The sequence below is a fragment of the Polyodon spathula genome, chromosome 11 (assembly GCF_017654505.1).
Source record: "Polyodon spathula isolate WHYD16114869_AA chromosome 11, ASM1765450v1, whole genome shotgun sequence".
NCBI lineage: Eukaryota > Metazoa > Chordata > Actinopteri > Acipenseriformes > Polyodontidae > Polyodon > Polyodon spathula.
The window spans coordinates 3614167-3634102 of NC_054544.1; the positions used below are offsets into that span (position 1 = coordinate 3614167).

Genomic DNA, 19936 nt, shown 5'->3' on the forward strand with positions numbered 1-19936 from the left:
GTGTGTGTGTGTGTGTGTGTGTGTGTGTGTGTGTGTGTGAGTGTGTGTGTGTGTGTGTGATGTGTGTGTGTGTGTGTGTGTGTGTGTGTGTGTGTGTGTGTGTGTGTGTGTGTGTGTGTGTGTGTGTGTGTGTGTGTGTGTGTGTGTATGTGTGTGTGTGTGTGTGTGTGTGTGTGTGTGTGTGTGTGTGTGTGTGTGTGTGTGTGTGTGTGTGTGTGTGTGTGTGTGTGTGTGTGTGTGTGTGTGTGTGGTGTGTGTGTGTGTGTGTGTGTGTGTGTGTGTGTGTGTGTGTGTGTGTGTGTGTGTGTGTGTGTGTGTGTGTGAGTGTGTGTGTGTGTGTGTGTGTGTGTGTGTGTGTGTGGTGTGTGTGTGTGTGTGTGAGTGTGTGTGTGTGTGTGTGTGTGTGTGTGTGTGTGTGTGTGTGTGTGTGTGTGTGTGTGTGTGTGTGTGTGTGTGTGTGTGTGTGTGTGTGTGTGTGTGTGTGTGTGTGTGTGTGTGTGTGTATGTGTGTGTGTGTGTGTGTGTGTGTGTGTGTGTGTGTGTGTGTGTGTGTGTGTGTGTGTGTGTGTGTGTGTGTGTGTGTGTGTGTGTGTGTGTGTGTGTGTGTGTGTGTGTTTGTGTGTGTGTGTGTGTGTGTGTGTGTGTGTGTGTGTGTGTGTGTGTGTGTGTGTGTGTGTGTGTGTGTGTGTGTGTGTGTGTGTGTGTGTGTGTGTGTGTGTGTAATACTGTGTGATCTACTCTCTGAGGGCAAATGGGCGGAGAAGCAACTTTTCTTTGTTGTTCTCCAGTTAACACCAAGCATGTGATTAGGATGTTTCAGCCTAGTTACTGCTCGGTCAAAGTCATACAAGATTAGACCTCAGATCAACACACCCACAACACAGGTGAAGGTAAATAGATGGCTTTTCTTTACATCTTACAAGTTGTGTCCACTTCCATTATCTACCGAAAAGAAAATGTAGAATCAAATGAATACAATATATATCAAGATATATATATATATATATATATATATATATATATATATATATATATATATATATATTTTTTGTTCTTTTTTTATATATATATAGTATTTTTTATTGATATATACGCATGTTACTAAACTAAGTTTGCTTTTCATTTAATTTAACGTTTTTTGTTTTCCTTTGTTAATAGAAAATGGTGCTAAGGATTACGGATGATCAGTCATTCCAAGTTCCAATTTGATGAATTACATTATCAAAGTCAGACGAAGTATTTTAGGTTACCGGTTACCTATGGTTTGTCTGTAAAATACTTTTCAACTAGCCACCAATAGTTATTCTTTTATCACAGGTTGTTATAATCTACTTGTGTTGACATTATTTACTCATGTAAAATGCACATCGATAGTCATTTGTCCTTTAATGGACAAGAAGTATATCATGAGCAACATTTTTTTAATAACTGTTATTGGAAATAATGCTGAGTTTTAATTTGCAGATTGAGAATTAACTTTAAACAACATTTTTCAATCAGTAAAACAAAGCTTGTCTTACTGCTGGAAGTAAAGTAGTGCTTTGGGAAATTCCAATGAAAACAATGTGCATATGCTTTGAGCTCCTTGTCATGAATTATTATAATATATCAAAATAGTGATGTTTTGTAAAACAATATGGCCACCAGATAAACATTTACATCTTACATTTAAAACTGCTTCAGTTGACAAACGGTTTAATTGACAAACTCCTAACTTGACTAACTATACAACTGACTGAAAAAATGATGTTGACCCGAACAGAATGGCCTTCTGATGCATTTTTTATTTTAGAAATCTTTTGAAATAATCTTCTTAGGAACCGGTGTAGTGATTGATCTGACAGTTTGCATATATCATCAGCAATCAAATCTGCTTCAAGTTTTGGAAAGCAGAAGTTGCTGTGATAAAATTTAATATCAAAATACTACCACCAGATTTGATGAGCTGCACGCCAAACAACAAGTGCTTCTGCTCGAAAACTACTTAACCAACTTACTCCTAACTTGGTAATAATAATTATAATCTTTATATAGCACCTTTGATAGTAAACCACCATCACGAATCCCTTTAGAAGATACAAGACTAGGATGTGTGAACTGTGCATCAGCTGCAGAGTCACTTACCACAATGTCTCACCCGAAAGGTGGAGCACAAAGAGGTTAAGTGACTTGCTTAGGGTCACACAATGAGTTAATGGCTGAGCTGGGATTTGAACTGGGGACTTCCTGATTACAAGCGTTTTTCTTTAACTATTGGACCACACAGCCTCCTAGGCATCAGCATCATTCACAAAATGGTGTTGTTTTGTTAAACAAGATGGCTGCCGGCCCTACATTACATTTAAAATTGCTTCAGTTTAAAAGCAGTTTACTTGATTAACCAAACCTGAAAACCATCATGCGTATGTCAGTACAATTTACTTTTTCAAAAATGGTGTTTATGTGTGAACCAAGATGGCCGCCTAACACGTCTTTTGGAAAAAAACTTTCTAAATCATCTTCTGGAGAACTGGTGAAGTTATTGATTTCAAATTTGTGAAATATCAAGAACTAAACCTGCGTCTTCCAGTAATTGCTTAAGTGTTTGGTACTGGTACTGGGGCTTGGAAACCATAAAACGGCCTGTTCTAGTTATTATTTCAACTCTAAACATCCATTATTTTTTAAAGTGTAGGCTATGCTATTTATATTCTAAACAAACAGGTTTTGTGCAAATTGAGATTTAGCATAACAGGTCTGCTGGTTTCCTAAGAGGTGATTCAGAAAAGGCTGTGTTCTCTCTGTCATTGCATGAACACTCATTAGTATTACAGAGTACACATTGTTATCATAATGCACACATAGCTGCAGCTGCTTTTTTTCTCTAGATTTCCTGGTTTGGCATTACAAAACCTTAAGTAGATGTATTATTATTATTATTATTATTATTATTATTATTATTATTATTATTATTATTAATGGAAGCTACATACAAGTAAGTTTAGAATAGAAGTTAAGAAGCACTTTTTTTACCCAGAGTTATAAATGCATAAAACAGCCAACCAAGTGAAGTAGTAGGATCTAAAATACTGTGAACATTAAAAAAAAAAGACTAGATTCTGTGCTTTTAAATTAGTTCCCCCCCAGTAAGGGGAAAATGTTGTGCTAAGCTTTTCTCATGTTATTATGTCATTATTACTATTATTAGCTATTTAAAAAAACAGACTGGGGAATTTGTGCAGCCTCCACTGCAGCTGCACTGAAGGCTGACATGGATAAACTAATACAAGCTGATGGCTGGAAACAAGGCTCAGTGATGCTCACAAACTGGAAAAAGCAGCCAGTGGGGTAATCTGCCCTTGCATTTCAGGCAGGGTCTAGTAAAAGAGCGACGGCCCAGCCAGGTGCCTGTGCTGCTTCATTAAATAAACCAGGCAGGCAGTATGCCTGCTTCATCCTTATCAATTATCCTAACAGCTGCACTAAAAAGAAAAAACATGCAACCCTTTAACCCTCCCTTAGAAACATACAGCTGACATTACAACGATCTACAGTCCAAATGAGGCTGTTTTTGCCTGTTCACTTTTAGACTTATACATGTTTGTCATCACAGCATAGAGTGAATTACGTCCAAAGGTGTTAATAAACGCATGCCACAATGTATGAACCCTGCTAAAATGTAATCGATGCACTCACCAAATGTTCTCGATCTTAATGCCCTGGCACTACGATGGCAAATGCAATGGTTCCGTATCTGGGAAAATAGATAGCTACAGTGATAGACCATTGGAAAAATTGTACCATTGCAGGTGACATTTTCAATCCAATATAAAGTGGTAATCGATTGCTGCACTGTGCTTCAGTCTTTCAGCTTATTGTTCCTAATCCATTGAGTTGTCAGTGCTGGTTATGCTGTGGTCTGCAAGGGATTATTCTGCATCTGGTGACCTGGAACCTCAACCTGATTGTTAAATGTTAATTTACGAGGGTGTAATCATCTGGCCTATTGGTAGTTTTGTTTGTAGATTTATGCTGTCCAAGATGAATGCTCTTTTGTAATGTGAAAATGCACATTTGTTGATTTGTTTAATTGTTTTGTTTGATCGTTTTATTAGTAATTATCCCCTGCACCTCTGTGTGTGTATTTCTGTGGACTTTCTCTGGAATACAGTAGCAGTAACACCTGCTACTTTCAATGTCTTAAGTAAAGTCGACCATGGGGTTTGGCACAGCATTTGTGGCAAGTGCTTAATAAGTGTTTAATAAAACCCTTGATTGCAAAAGTATGCTAATTCTATTTCCCCATATAAATAAGTACATACAATCAGATATAAGCAGCTACAAAATGCATCTATTTCCTCAACAAAATGTGATTCATTTCACATTAACTGCACCCACAAACTATAAGATTGGGAAAATAACTTTGTTAAATATTGGTTTTAATGTATAACGTTCCACCCACTCAGCCACATTATGTGCTTAGTGCATGCAATATATATTAGTGAATGATATCTACAGTGAAACTTCATGTCCAGTACAACACTTAATGCACCTGTATTTCGAAGTGTACCCAGTCATTTTAAAACACGCATTAAGACCATTTTCCAAAAGATTATTTCAGTAAAGTTTTTCTCTGTAAGTCAGACTCAACAATTAAATGACTCACAGATGTTATCAGTTTCCTTTTGCTCTAGTGTGCTTTATGGGTGGAGTAAATGAGTCACGTGATCACATCCCTGAACTGTAATGTAAAGTTGAGGTGCTTATTTATGAAAATACATAGCGCCACACTGAAAGGTTTAGTCAGAATGAATCATATCCTCCTAAGGCATCCTGTTTATAGTATTATAGTACCAGCGGAGTTATCCAGAATCCTCTACACCTTCCATTCTGTACATTATAAGTCCCTTGAAATATATGATAGCTAAACTCAGTGATCTTGGCATGACCAGAATATTGATTTCCAATTGAGTTTTTTTTTTTTTTTTTGGTTCAGATATTGGGAACAATTGCCTCTCAGACTCCCAGTCTTTTCATGAAACATCCACGATTACATCATGGTATTTTACTAAAAGAAAAGCAAAATGAAAGAATAAAAAATAGAGAATTCTTTAACAGAGTGCGCTGCACCACTGTTAAAGAATTCTCAATCAGAGACTAACAGAAGTAGATTGGAGTAAAATAGAGAAAACACCCACAGAAGAAGGATGGTTGTTCTTCAAAAATGTAGTACTGGAGGTGCAAAACAATTACATCCCTGAAGTAGACAAATCTAAGTGTAAAACTAAATTGCCAAAATGGTTTAATAGATCAATTAAAAAAAATATTCAGCGAAAAAAGGCACTTTACAGAGCATTAAAAAAGGACCAAAAAGAAAGTATGCAGAAAGAGTACACAGAACTGCAAACGCAAGTCAAAAAGGAAGTTAGAAAGGCCAAGAGAGAAATAGAAATGAACATTGCTAAGGGAGCTAAAACCAATTCCAAAATGTTTTTCCAATATTACAACAGCAAGCGAACATTCAAAGAGGACATTAAATGTTTAAGAGATACAAATGGCAAAATCGTAGATGAAGAAAAAAAAATAGCAAATATATTAAATGATTACTTTTCACAAGTTTTTACAAAGGAAGATACTGACAACATGCCCCACATGTCATCCAGTTCCTATCCAGTTTTAAATAACTTTAGCATAACTGAGGCAGAAGTGTTAAAGGGACTAGGAGCTCTTAAAATAAACAAATCCCCTGGGCCGGATGAGATCCTCCCAGTAGTACTCAAAGAAATGAAAGAAGTAATTTACAAACCGCTAACCAAGATCATGCAGCAGTCTCTTGACACAGGGGTGGTACCGACAGACTGGAAAATTGCAAACGTAATACCGATCCACAAAAAGGGAAACAAAACTGAACCAGGTAACTACAGACCAGTAAGCCTGACTTCTATTATATGCAAACTTATGGAAACTATAATAAGATCCAAAATGGAAAATTACCTATATGGTAACAGTGTCCTGGGAGACAGTCAACATGGTTTTAGGAAAGGGAGATCGTGTCTAACTAACTTGCTTGATTTTTTTGAGGATGCAACATCGATCATGGATAATTGCAAAGCATATGACATGGTTTATTTAGATTTCCAGAAAGCTTTTGACAAAGTCCCGCACAAAAGATTAATTCTCAAACTGAACGCAGTTGGGATTCAAGGAAACACATGTACATGGATTAGGGAGTGGTTAACATGTAGAAAACAGAAAGTACTGATTAGAGGAAAAACCTCAGAATGGAGTGTGGTAACCAGTGGTGTACCACAGGGATCAGTATTAGGTCCTCTGCTATTCCTAATCTACATTAATGATTTAGATTCTGGTATAGTAAGCAAACTTGTTAAATTTGCAGACGACACAAAAATAGGAGGAATGGCAAACACTGTTGCAGCAGCAAAGGTCATTCAAAATGATCTAGACAAGATTCAGAACTGGGCAGACACATGGCAAATGACATTTAATAGAGAAAAGTGTAAGGTACTGCACACAGGAAATAAAAATGTACATTATAAATATCATATGGAAGATACTGAAATTGGAGAAGGAATCTATGAAAAAGACCTAGGAGTTTTTGTTGACTCAGAAATGTCTTCATCTAGACAATGTGGGGAAGCTATAAAAAAGGCTAACAAGATGCTCGGATACATTGTGAAAAGTGTTGAATTTAAATCAAGGGAAGTAATGTTAAAACTGTACAATGCACTAGTAAGACCTCATCTTGAATATTGTGTGCAGTTCTGGTCACCTCGCTATAAAAAAGATATTGCTGCTCTAGAAAGAGTGCAAAGAAGAGCGACCAGAATTATTCCGGGCTTAAAAGGCATGTCATATGCAGACAGGCTAAAAGAATTTAATCTGTTCAGTCTTGAACAAAGAAGACTACGTGGCGACCTAATTCAAGCATTCAAAATTCTAAAAGGTATTGACAGTGTCGACCCAAGGGACTTTTTCATCCTGAAAAAAGAAACAAGGACCAGGGGTCACAAATGGAGATTAGACAAAGGGGCATTCAGAACAGAAAATAGGAGGCACTTTTTTACACAGAGAATTGTGAGGGTCTGGAATCAACTCCCCAGTAATGTTGTTGAAGCTGACACCCTGGGATCCTTCAAGAAGCTGCTTGATGAGATTTTGGGATCAATAAGCTACTAACAACCAAACGAGCAAGATGGGCCGAATGGCCTCCTCTCGTTTGTAAACTTTCTTATGTTCTTATGTTCTTAACAGTGACTGAGCTTTCAGTGAAATTGGTGACATTTAAAATCATGAAGATTTTAAATGTCTGAGGTTACATTTCTAATTCTTCCACTTTTCTGTGGTTTTTGTGTTCAGTTATTCCTTGTTCATTTAGAACACTCTCTGTAGTAAGTTTGCTGATGTAAATGTTCAGCAGTCAGGTTATGTAGAATACACTGTCTTCAGAAACGTCTACCATTAGCCCAATTACATCTTGACTTAGGGAGGGAAAATGTTATTTATTAATTCCTGGCAAATGTCTTCTTCTGTGTGTTGAAACATTTCTTTACTTCATCTAGATTCTTATAAGTTTTATAAAGATTCTGATTTGGAGTTCAGTAGTTGTGGAGGATATAGTTATATTGTTGAGGTGGAAGTAACCATACTATATGTACAGCCTGTTGTGTGTGTGTATATATATATATATATATATATATATATATATATATATATATATATATATATATATATATATATAAAATTACACTTATCTTTTAAGTGCACAACTAATTGAGTGTATCTGAATCTGGAGTTCAATGAAGGGTGACTCTGTCTGTCTGTGTTATTCAGTTGTGATGGAACTTAGTACATATATTGTTTAGCACAAGATATTGCAAGTATGGCAATCTGAAAGTATATAGAGATGCCCTCTATGCCCATATGTCCTTCTGTATGTCACATCTGTGTATGTCATCTCAAGAGAATCACCTATGAGAGTTATAGAGTTTCAGAATCTAGGTGTGTAATGATATCTCTCTGTCCATGCATATGATGGAAGGAGATCATGGTGATTTTAACTTGGGTTGGATTTTTGTTAATAGTAATTCCACTATGTAGTCAGAACCTTGAAAACACAAAGCTGCCCCATGACTTTAGTTAAACCATCAAGTCTGTTCACTGTACAGCACATCAGTTAACCTTGTGTACAGTCAGTGTTTTCCAGAAATTGCCAACATTACTGAGATACTTACCTTAATTGAAGTTCAGAAACTATTAGATTTTTCAATTTTTAGGTCAGTTTCTTGATGTCGTTTTCCAGTATTTCTCTGAGATATTTCTACAGACGTTTTGTTTCCATTAAAAAAAAAAAAAAAAAAAAAAAAAAAACAGCATGTGTGTACACTGTTAGTGGAAGTAAGCATGATTGTTTCCCATTGCTGTAGCCCCCATTTGGTTCTGATATTATTGAATGTGCAACAGAAAAGTGACACAGGTTGTAAAATATTTTCTAATGTAATCCACCAATGCATTTGATAGACAAAAAGATGGTTTAACATATACAAATGCATGTAGGTATACTAGTGTATATAACTAAAACAAGATGACACTGTAACACCTGCCCACTGTTGGTCTGTTACAGGATTACAATTCCCAGTGCTGAAACTTGAACACAGTTCTTTATATGATTTCTGGGATCATGGGAAAGAAGCTGGATCTATCCAAGCTGACGGATGAAGAGGCCAAGCATGTCTGGGAAGTTATTCTGCGGGATTTCGACCTGCGGAAGAAAGAGGAGGACAGACTGGGGTAAGCTTCCCATCCCGGATTTCACTGCAGCTGCTAAAGCCAGGGACCCCGGGGTGAGGATGGATACAGCAATATGGTTACAGTTTGAGTACCTTTGTAAATGGAGGGGGATGCATGATTGGAAAAACAGTGTGCTGCATGCTTGGGCAATCTTTCTGTACAGCTCAAATGAAGGTACTGCATTAGGATTAATTGTGGCTACCACTGTTTATAGCTAATGTCTGGCACACCACAGTCAGTCAGCTGTTGCAGTCTGAGAGCTCAAGACATTTGCAAGCAATTGACTAACTTCCCAAATGTGAGTCAGAAATGCGTAGCATGCCAAGGTTCTTAGCTGTTGAAATGTCTCATAAACGACCCTACACCAGGCCTACAATAAACTATGTTGTTCTGTAGAGATTAACATCCATTACTTTACATAATGCATACAGAACAATCCAGTGGCTGTCTTAAAAACAATGCACTAGTATGCAGGGTCAGCGGCAGGTTTTTGTGGGCCCCGGGCAATGGGCCTCCAATGGGCTCCCCCCAACCTTCACCCCTAAATCAAAAAGATTTTTCTATCAGAAAGGTTTTCATAATCGGTAGTCCCTCGCTAAACATGGAGACATGAGTTGTCCAATTTAAACTTTGTGATAAATACAGTAGTAAAATCAAATGTATACCTGTAGCTCACTTGCGTTTTACTTTAGCCTGTCAGTAACACAAAACAAATCATGTTGCTGCATTTTAGACATTACTGTACAGTGTGAAATAGTATAATGAAGATGCCAGTCAGGAATGCAGTTTAACACAGCAGGCTCTTTATTACACTCCATCTCTCTGCAACCGATGACAGAGCTCTCAACCAGGCCACCGTGCTGCCTAAATACAGCCCAAGCAGACCTGGGTGGAAACAATTGGATACATTTATTCAAATAAGGAACTGAAGATAAATGACAAAAACAGAGACAGAAAACAACAATAAACGACACAAGACACAGACTCACCCGCACACATTCCAGAGGCCATGCCCCCACTGGTTGCTGATGCGGCTCGGAGAGTTCTCAGTCTCTGAGCGTCTTGCCTGAACACACACGTTACATAAATAATCGTTTTAAAATGTACATAGAATGTGTGACAGTGTGCTTATTGCAGTTGTTTTTTAGATTTTTTTGTTGTTGTCTTTTTCCTTCAATTTTTGACCTCCAGATTTGTGTTTCTTTTTATTTGGATGTTCCAGGGTTTTGGCTGGTTTAATTGTTAATGGTTTAAAAGCCTATAATTATAATAGGTGTTTAAAAATCGATGTTATAACAATTAGGCGTAACAAAACACTTGTCAAATCAAAGTCTTGATTGTTGAAAAGTAAATGTACCACTTATGGCACATTTGTATCTTTTAATGTCGAGATCAGCCAATAGCTTTCGGCTTTACGAAGAACTGGGGAGGACAGAAGCCAATAAGGAGTGAGAAGAGGCAGGACTAAGGGAATAGGACGCAAGCAGGAAAAGATCAAATAAAAAAGGCCTGATCTGAAGTTTTACTGCATTGCACGCATGCGGTTGCCCAAGTTGCCTGGGTGCTGACACCAGCCCTGCTAATACGACACTGCAATATTAACATAGCAAAAGCACTGGCTTATTGCTTGTACTTTTGGGTCTTATACCAAACAAGATCATGGGCACTATTCACAAAATTTTAAATCAAGAGTTATTTATCAAGTGTGACAAATCTGGAAATTGTCCTAAAGAAAACTGCGTGCATAGTATAATTTGCATGCTGAAGCTGACAGTTAAAATGAAGGGCTGCCTTTTTTAGTTGCCCTTACTTTATGTCTTACAACTATTTAACACCCTTCATTTCTTCTTCGTAATTTCGGCTAAAGCCAGTGGAAAGTATCATTCTTGGAAGACAACACAATTTACTGTATGACCATTATGAAAAAAGTTTGAATGGTTGTAGCTCCATATGAACATTGCAGTAGCACTTTACATTAAGTGTCTCTAATTACTATGTATTTACATAGTAGTTACTTAGTAAATCCATAATTACACATAATTACAATGTCAATATGCATAGCTACAATGTACTTAATGCATAAATCTTTTTGTTCAATATAACCCTAACCCTAACCGTAATTCTAAACCTAACTAAACCTAAACCTAACCCTTTTCTGATACAATTGCGTATTTACATGTATCATGCAAAATTATTTACACATTAAGTACATTTTAACTATGCATAATAACATTGTAATTATGTGTATAAGTAGTTACTATGTAAATGTAAATGTAATTGGAGACACTTCATGTTAAATGCTACTGCGGTTCCATCCAAGCTGAATCAGCTGGAGATTTCTTTGTTGCGTGGAAGAATTTGTTTTGGACTCCACTAATAATCCCTGAGCAGGCCTTTTGAAATTAGTCACAGCACACACAGTTCTTCAGCTTCACCACATGAGATGTTAATTAATCGAGTTTTAACATGTGAGTACCATGCACTCACATTGCTCACAGATAAGGGCGCTGGATAATTAGTTAATATGTAGGATTGTGTTTGCCATCTCTGATAAGGGAGCAGGGCCTTCACACAAGACAAACTGTTGTGGTTATGGGCTGGTAACTTTAAAATCATTTGAATGTTTATGCAGAAAAAAAGAAAAAAAATAATGTTCAAACTTTGGACTGACCTTACTGGATAAAAGCAAAAATGTGTTTATTTCTTTTAATTTCTATGAATTTCATTCCCAGTTGGTTATTAAGCTCTTGAACTCCACACTGTTACTTAGTTTCAATATGAATAGCAACATCAAATAGCTAAATTCAGTTGCTTTGAGCACAGTGGCCCACTGTGGCAAAGTGCCCGCCCCTGTGTGTATTTTGTGTTGTGTGTTAGTGTTGGTGTATAGTCATTGGAACATGGAATATAAACGGGTCTGTGTAACACGAGTGGTTAAAATGTATATTTGTGTTTAAAATGTGTTTTTTGTTTTTTTGTTTTTTTTTGGTGGAGCTGAGCGAATGGTTTCGCTCAGCATTTAATGAGTGAACAAAGAGACAGAAAATAAAAAGGTTGTAACAAACAAACAAAAAACACAGGACACGACACATTCGCCAAAACAAAAGAGGCAAACAAAACTGACTAAAACTGCACAAAACACGGTGAGCAGATATTTTAACTTTACATTATTATTTTATTATTTTATTACCTCTGTCTCCAAACCCGTTCTCCACTCACCGAACACACAACCCCGAGTGAGTGAAAACATGCAGCTTTTATGCAGCTGTACCGAGACTTGATTGATAATCAATCATTCAATTGGAGTCGCGGTACAACTGCACGTGAATTAATAAAGTGCAATTCCCCGTGCTCATATATTATTATGTTTTACTTGCACGTGAAGTGCTGTGCAATCCTCGTGCCTAAATACAAATATACATTTTAAACCCTCGTGTTACACATGTGAACTTTTATTTACTGCCATGTTAAAACGAGGTTGAAAAGAAGTGCTGTAGGTTTCTGTTGTTGACACCTAAATCACGAGGCAGCCCAGAATCATTTCAGAAAGACCTGGAGTGGCAGAGCTATCTGCAGCATGCATGCTTACACCAGTATGGTCCAACGACAAGGGCGGGCTGTTTTCATGATCTACAAAGTGGCAGAATTTCATACCACAGCTTTTTATTCTCTGCATTAATCCTGCTGGTGTTTTCCCAGGGGTTGGTTTGTTGTCCCACTTAATCACATGACTTGTTACAATACAAATACACTGTACAGTGAAATCAGATCCACAGCAAATCTGATTCAGAAATATTTGGATTATTAAAATAGATCTCAAGATCCTCAACAAATTGTTAAGGACTGGTAGAATGGTATTCAGTTTTCTCAAGGAGAACCACTTCCTAATCAAAAAAAGGGTTTGATGGTCAGCTGGGTGCATGGAATTCATTGTAGCATTGTTTTTCAGCCTTTTCATGCAAGCTAAAAACATAAAACCAGAAAAAAATGTAAAAAGAGTTAACCAGAAGTTATGCCAGACAAGTGGTAAAATACTGGATTAATCATGAACATACACTTTATAGGCGGTCCAAAAACTGAAATGTAGCCACAGGAGAGACATTCTGCAGCTTGTAGAACACTGTGCCTCAGACAAACTGATGTAATTCAAAAGCATGGATATGGCACTTAGATTGTGGAAATCTGATATATTTGTTAATTCAAATTGTAAAAGTAGAGATCAGCGTCGTAACCAGAGCTGGCATTCTCCTGAGGTCAAATTGAGGTTTCAAGCTATAGCTGCAGTATTTATATGACTGCTTGGTATTTACTATTCAACGTCCAAATCTATGTTACACGGCAAACCAACAGAGAACATTAAGGAGTCTTTTGTACTTTACCAGAATATTTACATGAGCATCAGCACTGATGATGCAAAAAAACAACCGAGGACTTGACCTCTGTGTCCTCATAGCTAGCTAGGGCCACGGTAGTGACTGTGGTGACTATCCACAAAAATGACAAGTTACATAGAAGTAATTTTCAATGTCTATTTTTATGAATACAGTCAGATATTTAGGCTTCTTTAACGACAGTGCAGAACAGTTTCATGCAAAACAAAGTTAATCATATTTATAAAAAAATGACTGACAAAACATGAAATAACTCATAAGTTAAAGCTTTGTGAATAAGGCTCTATACAGCATGTACCAACATGCTTGTCTTTAGTTCTGGCCAAATTGAACAAGTTAGATTTGTTGTGTAATCTGCAGTTCATGCTTTCACTTGCTGGGAATATGACCTGGTGTCTCATGATAACTTTTTTCACCACCAGCTGCTTGATGTGACCATACAATAGCCATAAATACATTTCTTCTGGATTGCTTTTACAGATTTTTATAGGAATGTCATTGGAAATCTTTAATCAGATGATGCTAGACTTACATTGGGTTGTAAAATCTCAAAGCCTGCCATTGTCAGACAGCTCATGACAATCACAGGGAATTTGTCCAGTTTCCTTTCCCCACAATTTAAACAGAGAGCAAAGATGCTTTGTTTTAGCTAAAGCATCATCTTCCTGTGTAGATGGGCAAGAGTTGTAATAGCATTTGTTTTCACCCCTGATATTTTAACAGAAAACAGTCCAATATTAAATGTATTGCATATCTTTTTTATTTTGTAATGTACATTTTGCATAAGTTAAAATGCTCATTAACAGTCAAAGGACAAGTACACAAGTGCACAGGCTACGGTCAGACAAGCTGAAGACAAGGGCACTTATATGGAAGGTTGGTTAATAGACTTTACTATGCATAGCAAATTGTAATTGTAGTGCATAAATATAAAATCACAAAATACAAAATACATGTTTTAGCAGTGAGTAGAAGTGTTCATAATGTCAGTGCATGTTTCTCTAGTGAAGAAGGTCTGAGGGGTTTATATGGTGATGTGCACAAAGTGGATGGTGTCAATCCTGCTTCTGAAAATTGCTAATGACAAAGGGAGATTATTTGGAATACTGATATGAGCACAGCACTTTGCTCTTGCTGACAGACAGTGTCTGTGACTGTGGGATTACTTGTTCTCATCCCAGTCACCACTGCTAATCATTGATAAGATAATGTGCAATGCCAACAATTCTTACATGCTCTTTCCTGACATGTGCCACTGAACTTCTAACACAGACGTACATTGGCTTCAACAGTCATTCATCGGCAGGCTGTAGAGGTTCATTTTTGAACCCCCTGATGTTCAGCACTGTATTAAAAGCACAGCAAAGTGTAATAAAGGAATAGGGAAAGGAACAGCATGGTAATGTACTGTTAATGTTAGTTATATCTGACTTCATCCTATGTAAGAGTGAACACGATTTCTCATTTTGTATCTTCAGTTGATTAGTATTCTGGAGATTGAATTCCCTGCAACACTTTTGATGCCAAGCTGTAATTAATAAGAAACACAAAACCCCACAATAATTCTTCATTAAAAATGTGTGTGACATACAAAACGACAACGAAACTCATCAACCAGTTTGCTTTCCTGTTTTTATTTTAAAACATTTCATTACACTTTTTACAGTGTCTGCAATTTAAATTTTATTACATACTGATAGTATTTTAAAGATTAACCACACATTGCATTATGTTGCAGTCGGTTTGCTTTACTATTTCAGTGTATTAGTGTAACGGCACAGTGGATAACCCATAATAAATCCATTTTCTTATCTGTTATTGTATTAGCAACATCGTCACTGCCCCTTCCTTTCTGTTGATCTTTTGGTTTTTGCTTACCTGCATATTCAAATACTGTATGACCTAAATTCCTGGCACTAATGACATCCTGTGCTGTAGGTACACTGGTATGATTAAAGTTAGACAATTCAAGTAAGTCTGACCCAGGCAACGTGGGATCTGTTGTGGTATGCAAAATGTATCACTGCAATAAAGTAAAACCAAGAAACCTTCAATAATAGGGTCTGTGATCATTTTATTGGACTTTAAAACCTTGATTATCTTTAAATTGTAGCATCGAAGAGGTTGATTTAAAATATATGAAACCCACAGCCTTATACTTTTCAGTTGCAAATGTCTGTTATGCATTATTAAAACCAGACCAGTCCCTGAGGCATTCATTCCAAACCAGAGAGATCTCCAGTGGAGGGAGTCTTGGAGGGACCCAGCCAAGTGTTTAATAATTGGAAGTCCTTGCTTTGCTCAAGGCTGTTGTTTGCTTTCTGTGTTATTGTCTTAAATGGGTCTCACTCATCCAGCTGTTTAATATGGGCTGGAGAGGAATGGGACTGTGGCTGTTCTTTCATTAAATCCCAAGCTGCGGAATGCTCCCTGAGGATCATCTTTCCATTTAAAAATAAAATGCTAAGAGGCAAATGATTGAAAGAATCTGCTGCTTAGACTTATTTACATCCACCCCTGTTAGGGATTTCTCCTTTAAATAAGGTCTGTTTGAAGTTTTGATAGCCCTGAAGGCAATCAAATTGACTTAATATCCAGGCACTTGCAATATCTGCATAACAGCAAAAAGCTAGTCATACAAATCCTGTTCCATCCATCACTTTAAGAGTGATTCCCAATTCACTGTCTTGAGTTTGTTTGAAACTGCTGAGTGTGGTTATGTGTTGGTTTTGCTATTTGCCAGCGACTCTCATTGTTTATCTTGGGTGGTTTATAATCCTGACATCCAACCCCTTTTATTGCATAGGGTAAACAACTAAAAATCTTCACTAAAACTTCTACCGATGGAGTCCAGCAGCCTCATGGCATCCAGCTCCCCGGGCACAGTTACAAAGCACCTAGAGGAAAGTACATTACTGGCACCGGATATTCTGACAATAGAAGGTTATTGAAAGAAGGGATAGGAAATTGAGTCTTAAGATATGGATGTCAGATACAGATTTTGCATCAGTTCATATATTGCAATCCTAATAGTATTAATAGCAGGCTTTAACGTTTGTATGAGTAAGGGTATTTGAAGAGCTACGTGTTTCGAAATGCAATGCTTGATGTCTCCTAGATGTGCAGACTTTATTTTCCCTCTGTTGAGTTTCCATAGTTGTATACTGCAAAGGACATAAAAAAAGGTCACTTTTAGTCAAGAACGATTCCTGCAGTGTGAGGAAAGGTATATGATAAAATAAATTATTATTTTACCTGAAAATATGTGCAGTGTGTTGTGATGGTCATTCAGTCACCCTGCTCTAAGTGATGGTGTACAAGCAGTTCCAAATTAAGTGCTCAGCTATTACCAGCATATGCAGCTGAAGTTTCTGTCTCAAAAATGCTGTGGTCAATACTGTATTCAAGGACGGTAAAACAGAATGAGCTGCATATATGCATTCTTATATAGTGTACATTATATTGACAAAAAAGTAAACATCATTCTGTATGCCAGAAGGGGACAAAGGACAGTCCCCCTTTCTGTGATATTAATTCTCATTGAATAGGTGTTTCTGTCCTGTTTATAGCACTCCTTCAGGATTCTGAATGCAGTATTTGCATTGGAAGGATTCCGATTGCTTATACAACAGGGAGTGGTTTCTGCATGTGCTGTAAATGTTTTCATTGCATGAGAAGAACACATTTAAATTGTGATTACTGGTGTTCATACATTGATTAACAATATTACAGTCTTTTAAAATCCTGTTGACTTCTTCAAACAATGCCTCATATTAAAGTTTTGCATTTCCTCTGACATGCTGCATAGTCTGTCTGTGCTTGGCTGTGTGAGTCAAATTAATTCCTACAAGGTCAATAAATAATGCAATAGCACGACACAGCTGTTTAAAACAGCTTAGCGGGATTTTAAATCGATGGGTAAATTCTGCTGCGAGGGAATATGAACAATAACTCTTATGAAAAATATAAAAAAGTAAATCGAAATGGCAATACCTTTGCTAAGCACAAAGAAAACTGCCGTGTGTTGTCGTTCTTTTATAATGTGGTTCTGCTGTTACCATTGGTACTGTACAGTATCTCTGGAATTTACAGAGCTAAATGAGATAAATATTTTCTCATGTGCCATTGTAAAAATCAACCTTCCAGCAAACAGCAATGAGAACTGGAGGTTACAAGAAATCATTAAAGTAGCTCATTAATAATTTGGAATAACTGTTAACTAACTGTTCCAGCTCAATCTTGAACGCTAACACACTAATATCAAGAAGAGACGGAGATCACTGAAGGAGCTTCCTTTAACACTAACGCTCGCTCTAATCATTGGAACATACATCTCAGGAGCAGCAAAATAATGTTTTCCCCAGCAAGCCTGCTGCACCACAAAAGATGCACAGACGTTAATCCAATTATAATATATGGACATTTTTCAAAAGTCGCTTTAACTGCTTAATTTCTGATGGGAAAACAAATCTGAGCCACACCTGCTGTGGAGTCCTATTGGCTTGTCCTGAATGCTAACCAACCCCTCTATTAATAATAATTCTCACATGACACCCAATGAAAACTAACACACCTCACCTCTCTAAAGGATGTCTTCCATTCTCTCTAACATGGAGCTCTCTCAGGCTAGAATGGATCTAAGTGGTAGAATACAAAGAAAGTATCAGCCCACAAAGCCCATTTTAATACGAGCCCCCCCGCCACTTTGGATTTAGAGAGCTGAAGACCAAGCTTGAGAAGGAGGACACGAAGCTGGAACTGCTGGGGACCCAGACCAGTCTGACAGACTCGCACTGCATCCGGTGTCTGCAGCCGTTCAAGTTCCTGGTAAACAGCAAGCACCAATGTCTGGACTGCCACCTCTACACCTGCAAGTCCTGCAGCCGTTACAACAAGAAGGAGCGCGGTTGGGTGTGTGACCCCTGCAGGACGTCTCGGTGAGGCCTTGTAGACAAGTAGAGAATTCACAAGAAAGTGTCTGCTAACCAACTAGATTATTGCAGGAGCACTGGTCTAGAAAGGCACCTATACCTTAAAGCATGCATTGCATAATTAGTGTGTCAGCATAAGAAACATATGTGATGGTGCCAAACATTTTAATCCCTTACAGGGAACACAACATGAATGCTGATTACGTCATCGCGTCAACATCACTGTCCTGAGTGTAACATCCCGCAACCCTACACCACTTAATACATTTTCAGTGGCCTTGAGAACAGAGTTGATGATACTGAAATGTGCAAATATTAACATTGTGATTATCCTTTTTTGAGATATGTACCTTACTTTAAAAAGAAAAAAAAACACAAAAGGAGTTAATCTTCACTGGCGAAAGGAAGGAAATCTGATTCAGTGCTGAGTTGTGAAACCCCCCTCTGGTCCCCTACCTCCAGGATCAGCAGTAATCAAGCATTTAACTTGCATTTCCTCTGGGACACCACACATGGCCTGCTGTCAATACAAGTAAACCTTAGATAGACAGGAAAGGACAATGCTATTTCTGAATCCCCTCTCAGGACCGTTATAAGATGTCATAATCTAGAGCTGCCATGTACAGCTAAAACAAAGAGGCTGCATGCATAGCTAGCAGGCAGTGCTGTGTACTGCAATGCTATTAATGGGTGCTGATGACCCCTGCAGGAGAGAAAGGGCAGTGTGATATGAGATTAAAGATAATATTGGACCATGGACTGTGCAATGATTTGGACTTCTTGAAGCTTGAGGCTGGTAAATATTTTAAAAGAGGACGCACATTGAAGTGTGTTTTTCATCCCATTTCTTGGTCGTGGTGTCTAGTCTAAATGTTATTTCCCCGAGGCATGGATTGTTCAACCCTGCACGCAGAAAGCAACAACTAAGAAAATACTCATAACCTGTGGCAGTATAGCACACAGAACTGGCTACTACTCATACCATACACATGGGTTTGAGATTTGAATGTAGGCAGTTTTTAGATTAGCTGCTATTAATTAAAATAACCCTGGTGTGGTAAATATGTAAATTATGATTAAACTCTCTTGCACACATGTTTGTGAATGATTTGGTTTGAGTATATTTTACGGACTGTGACATTTTAATCTGTAATGCATGTAACTGCTGATTGGTTTATTAGCCAGTTTATTGTGTAAAGCAGAGTGTTACTCTGAACGGATTGTGAGCTAATCTGCACAGTGAAGTGTTTATTGCCCCGATCTGTGTGTAATCCTTGAGTATTTTATTGCGTCCACATTCGAAATAAGTCTTAAGGCTGCCACCTTGTGGAAACAAAACCTACACATCATTATTGAACTGATACTCAGAACCCCTTTTCTGATGATCTCTTTTATGTGTGTGGTTTCAGTGACAGTCAATATTATATTGACAAATTCCATTTTCTGGCAACACACTATTTTAAAACTTTTAAGCATTTGTTTAGAGCAGGGCTGTCCAACAGATGACCATTTTGAAGTACATCATTTAAGGCTTTTAGTTTGAAAAGACTGCACCAGCCACCTGTAGTCTTTTTTTAAAAGCAAGCACAGTCATAATGCAGCAAAACTGATGTTATATAAACATGCAACGAATGAGCAGAAAACCAGTGAAGCTGCTTCTTAGTGTAGTTACTACTATTTAGTTAGTGATATTTTTTATATGGCTCTGAGCTTAAAAAAGTTGGACAGCTTTGGTTTCTATTAATGTTTCCAAAGCACTGACTCCACAGACTCAACTTACAGTGCATGTTCCAAAAAAAACTAAAAATGTAATTCAAATATACAACA

The 19936-nt window shown here is 37.5% G+C and overlaps 1 protein-coding gene across 3 annotated transcripts in view; it reads left to right on the top strand.

Annotated features, from left to right (window-relative positions):
• Nucleotides 1–735: 735 nt before the first annotated feature.
• The window catches only part of LOC121322757 (rab effector MyRIP-like), a 39019-nt gene continuing 19818 nt past the window's right edge, over nt 736–19936 (top strand). For all 3 annotated transcript variants that reach the window (XM_041263033.1, XM_041263035.1, XM_041263034.1), the window contains exons 1-2: nt 736–890; nt 8621–8787. In XM_041263033.1, coding sequence (XP_041118967.1) covers nt 8663–8787 — 125 coding nt within the window. In that variant the 5' untranslated portion in view covers nt 736–890; nt 8621–8662. The remainder of the gene's footprint in view (nt 891–8620; nt 8788–19936) is intronic.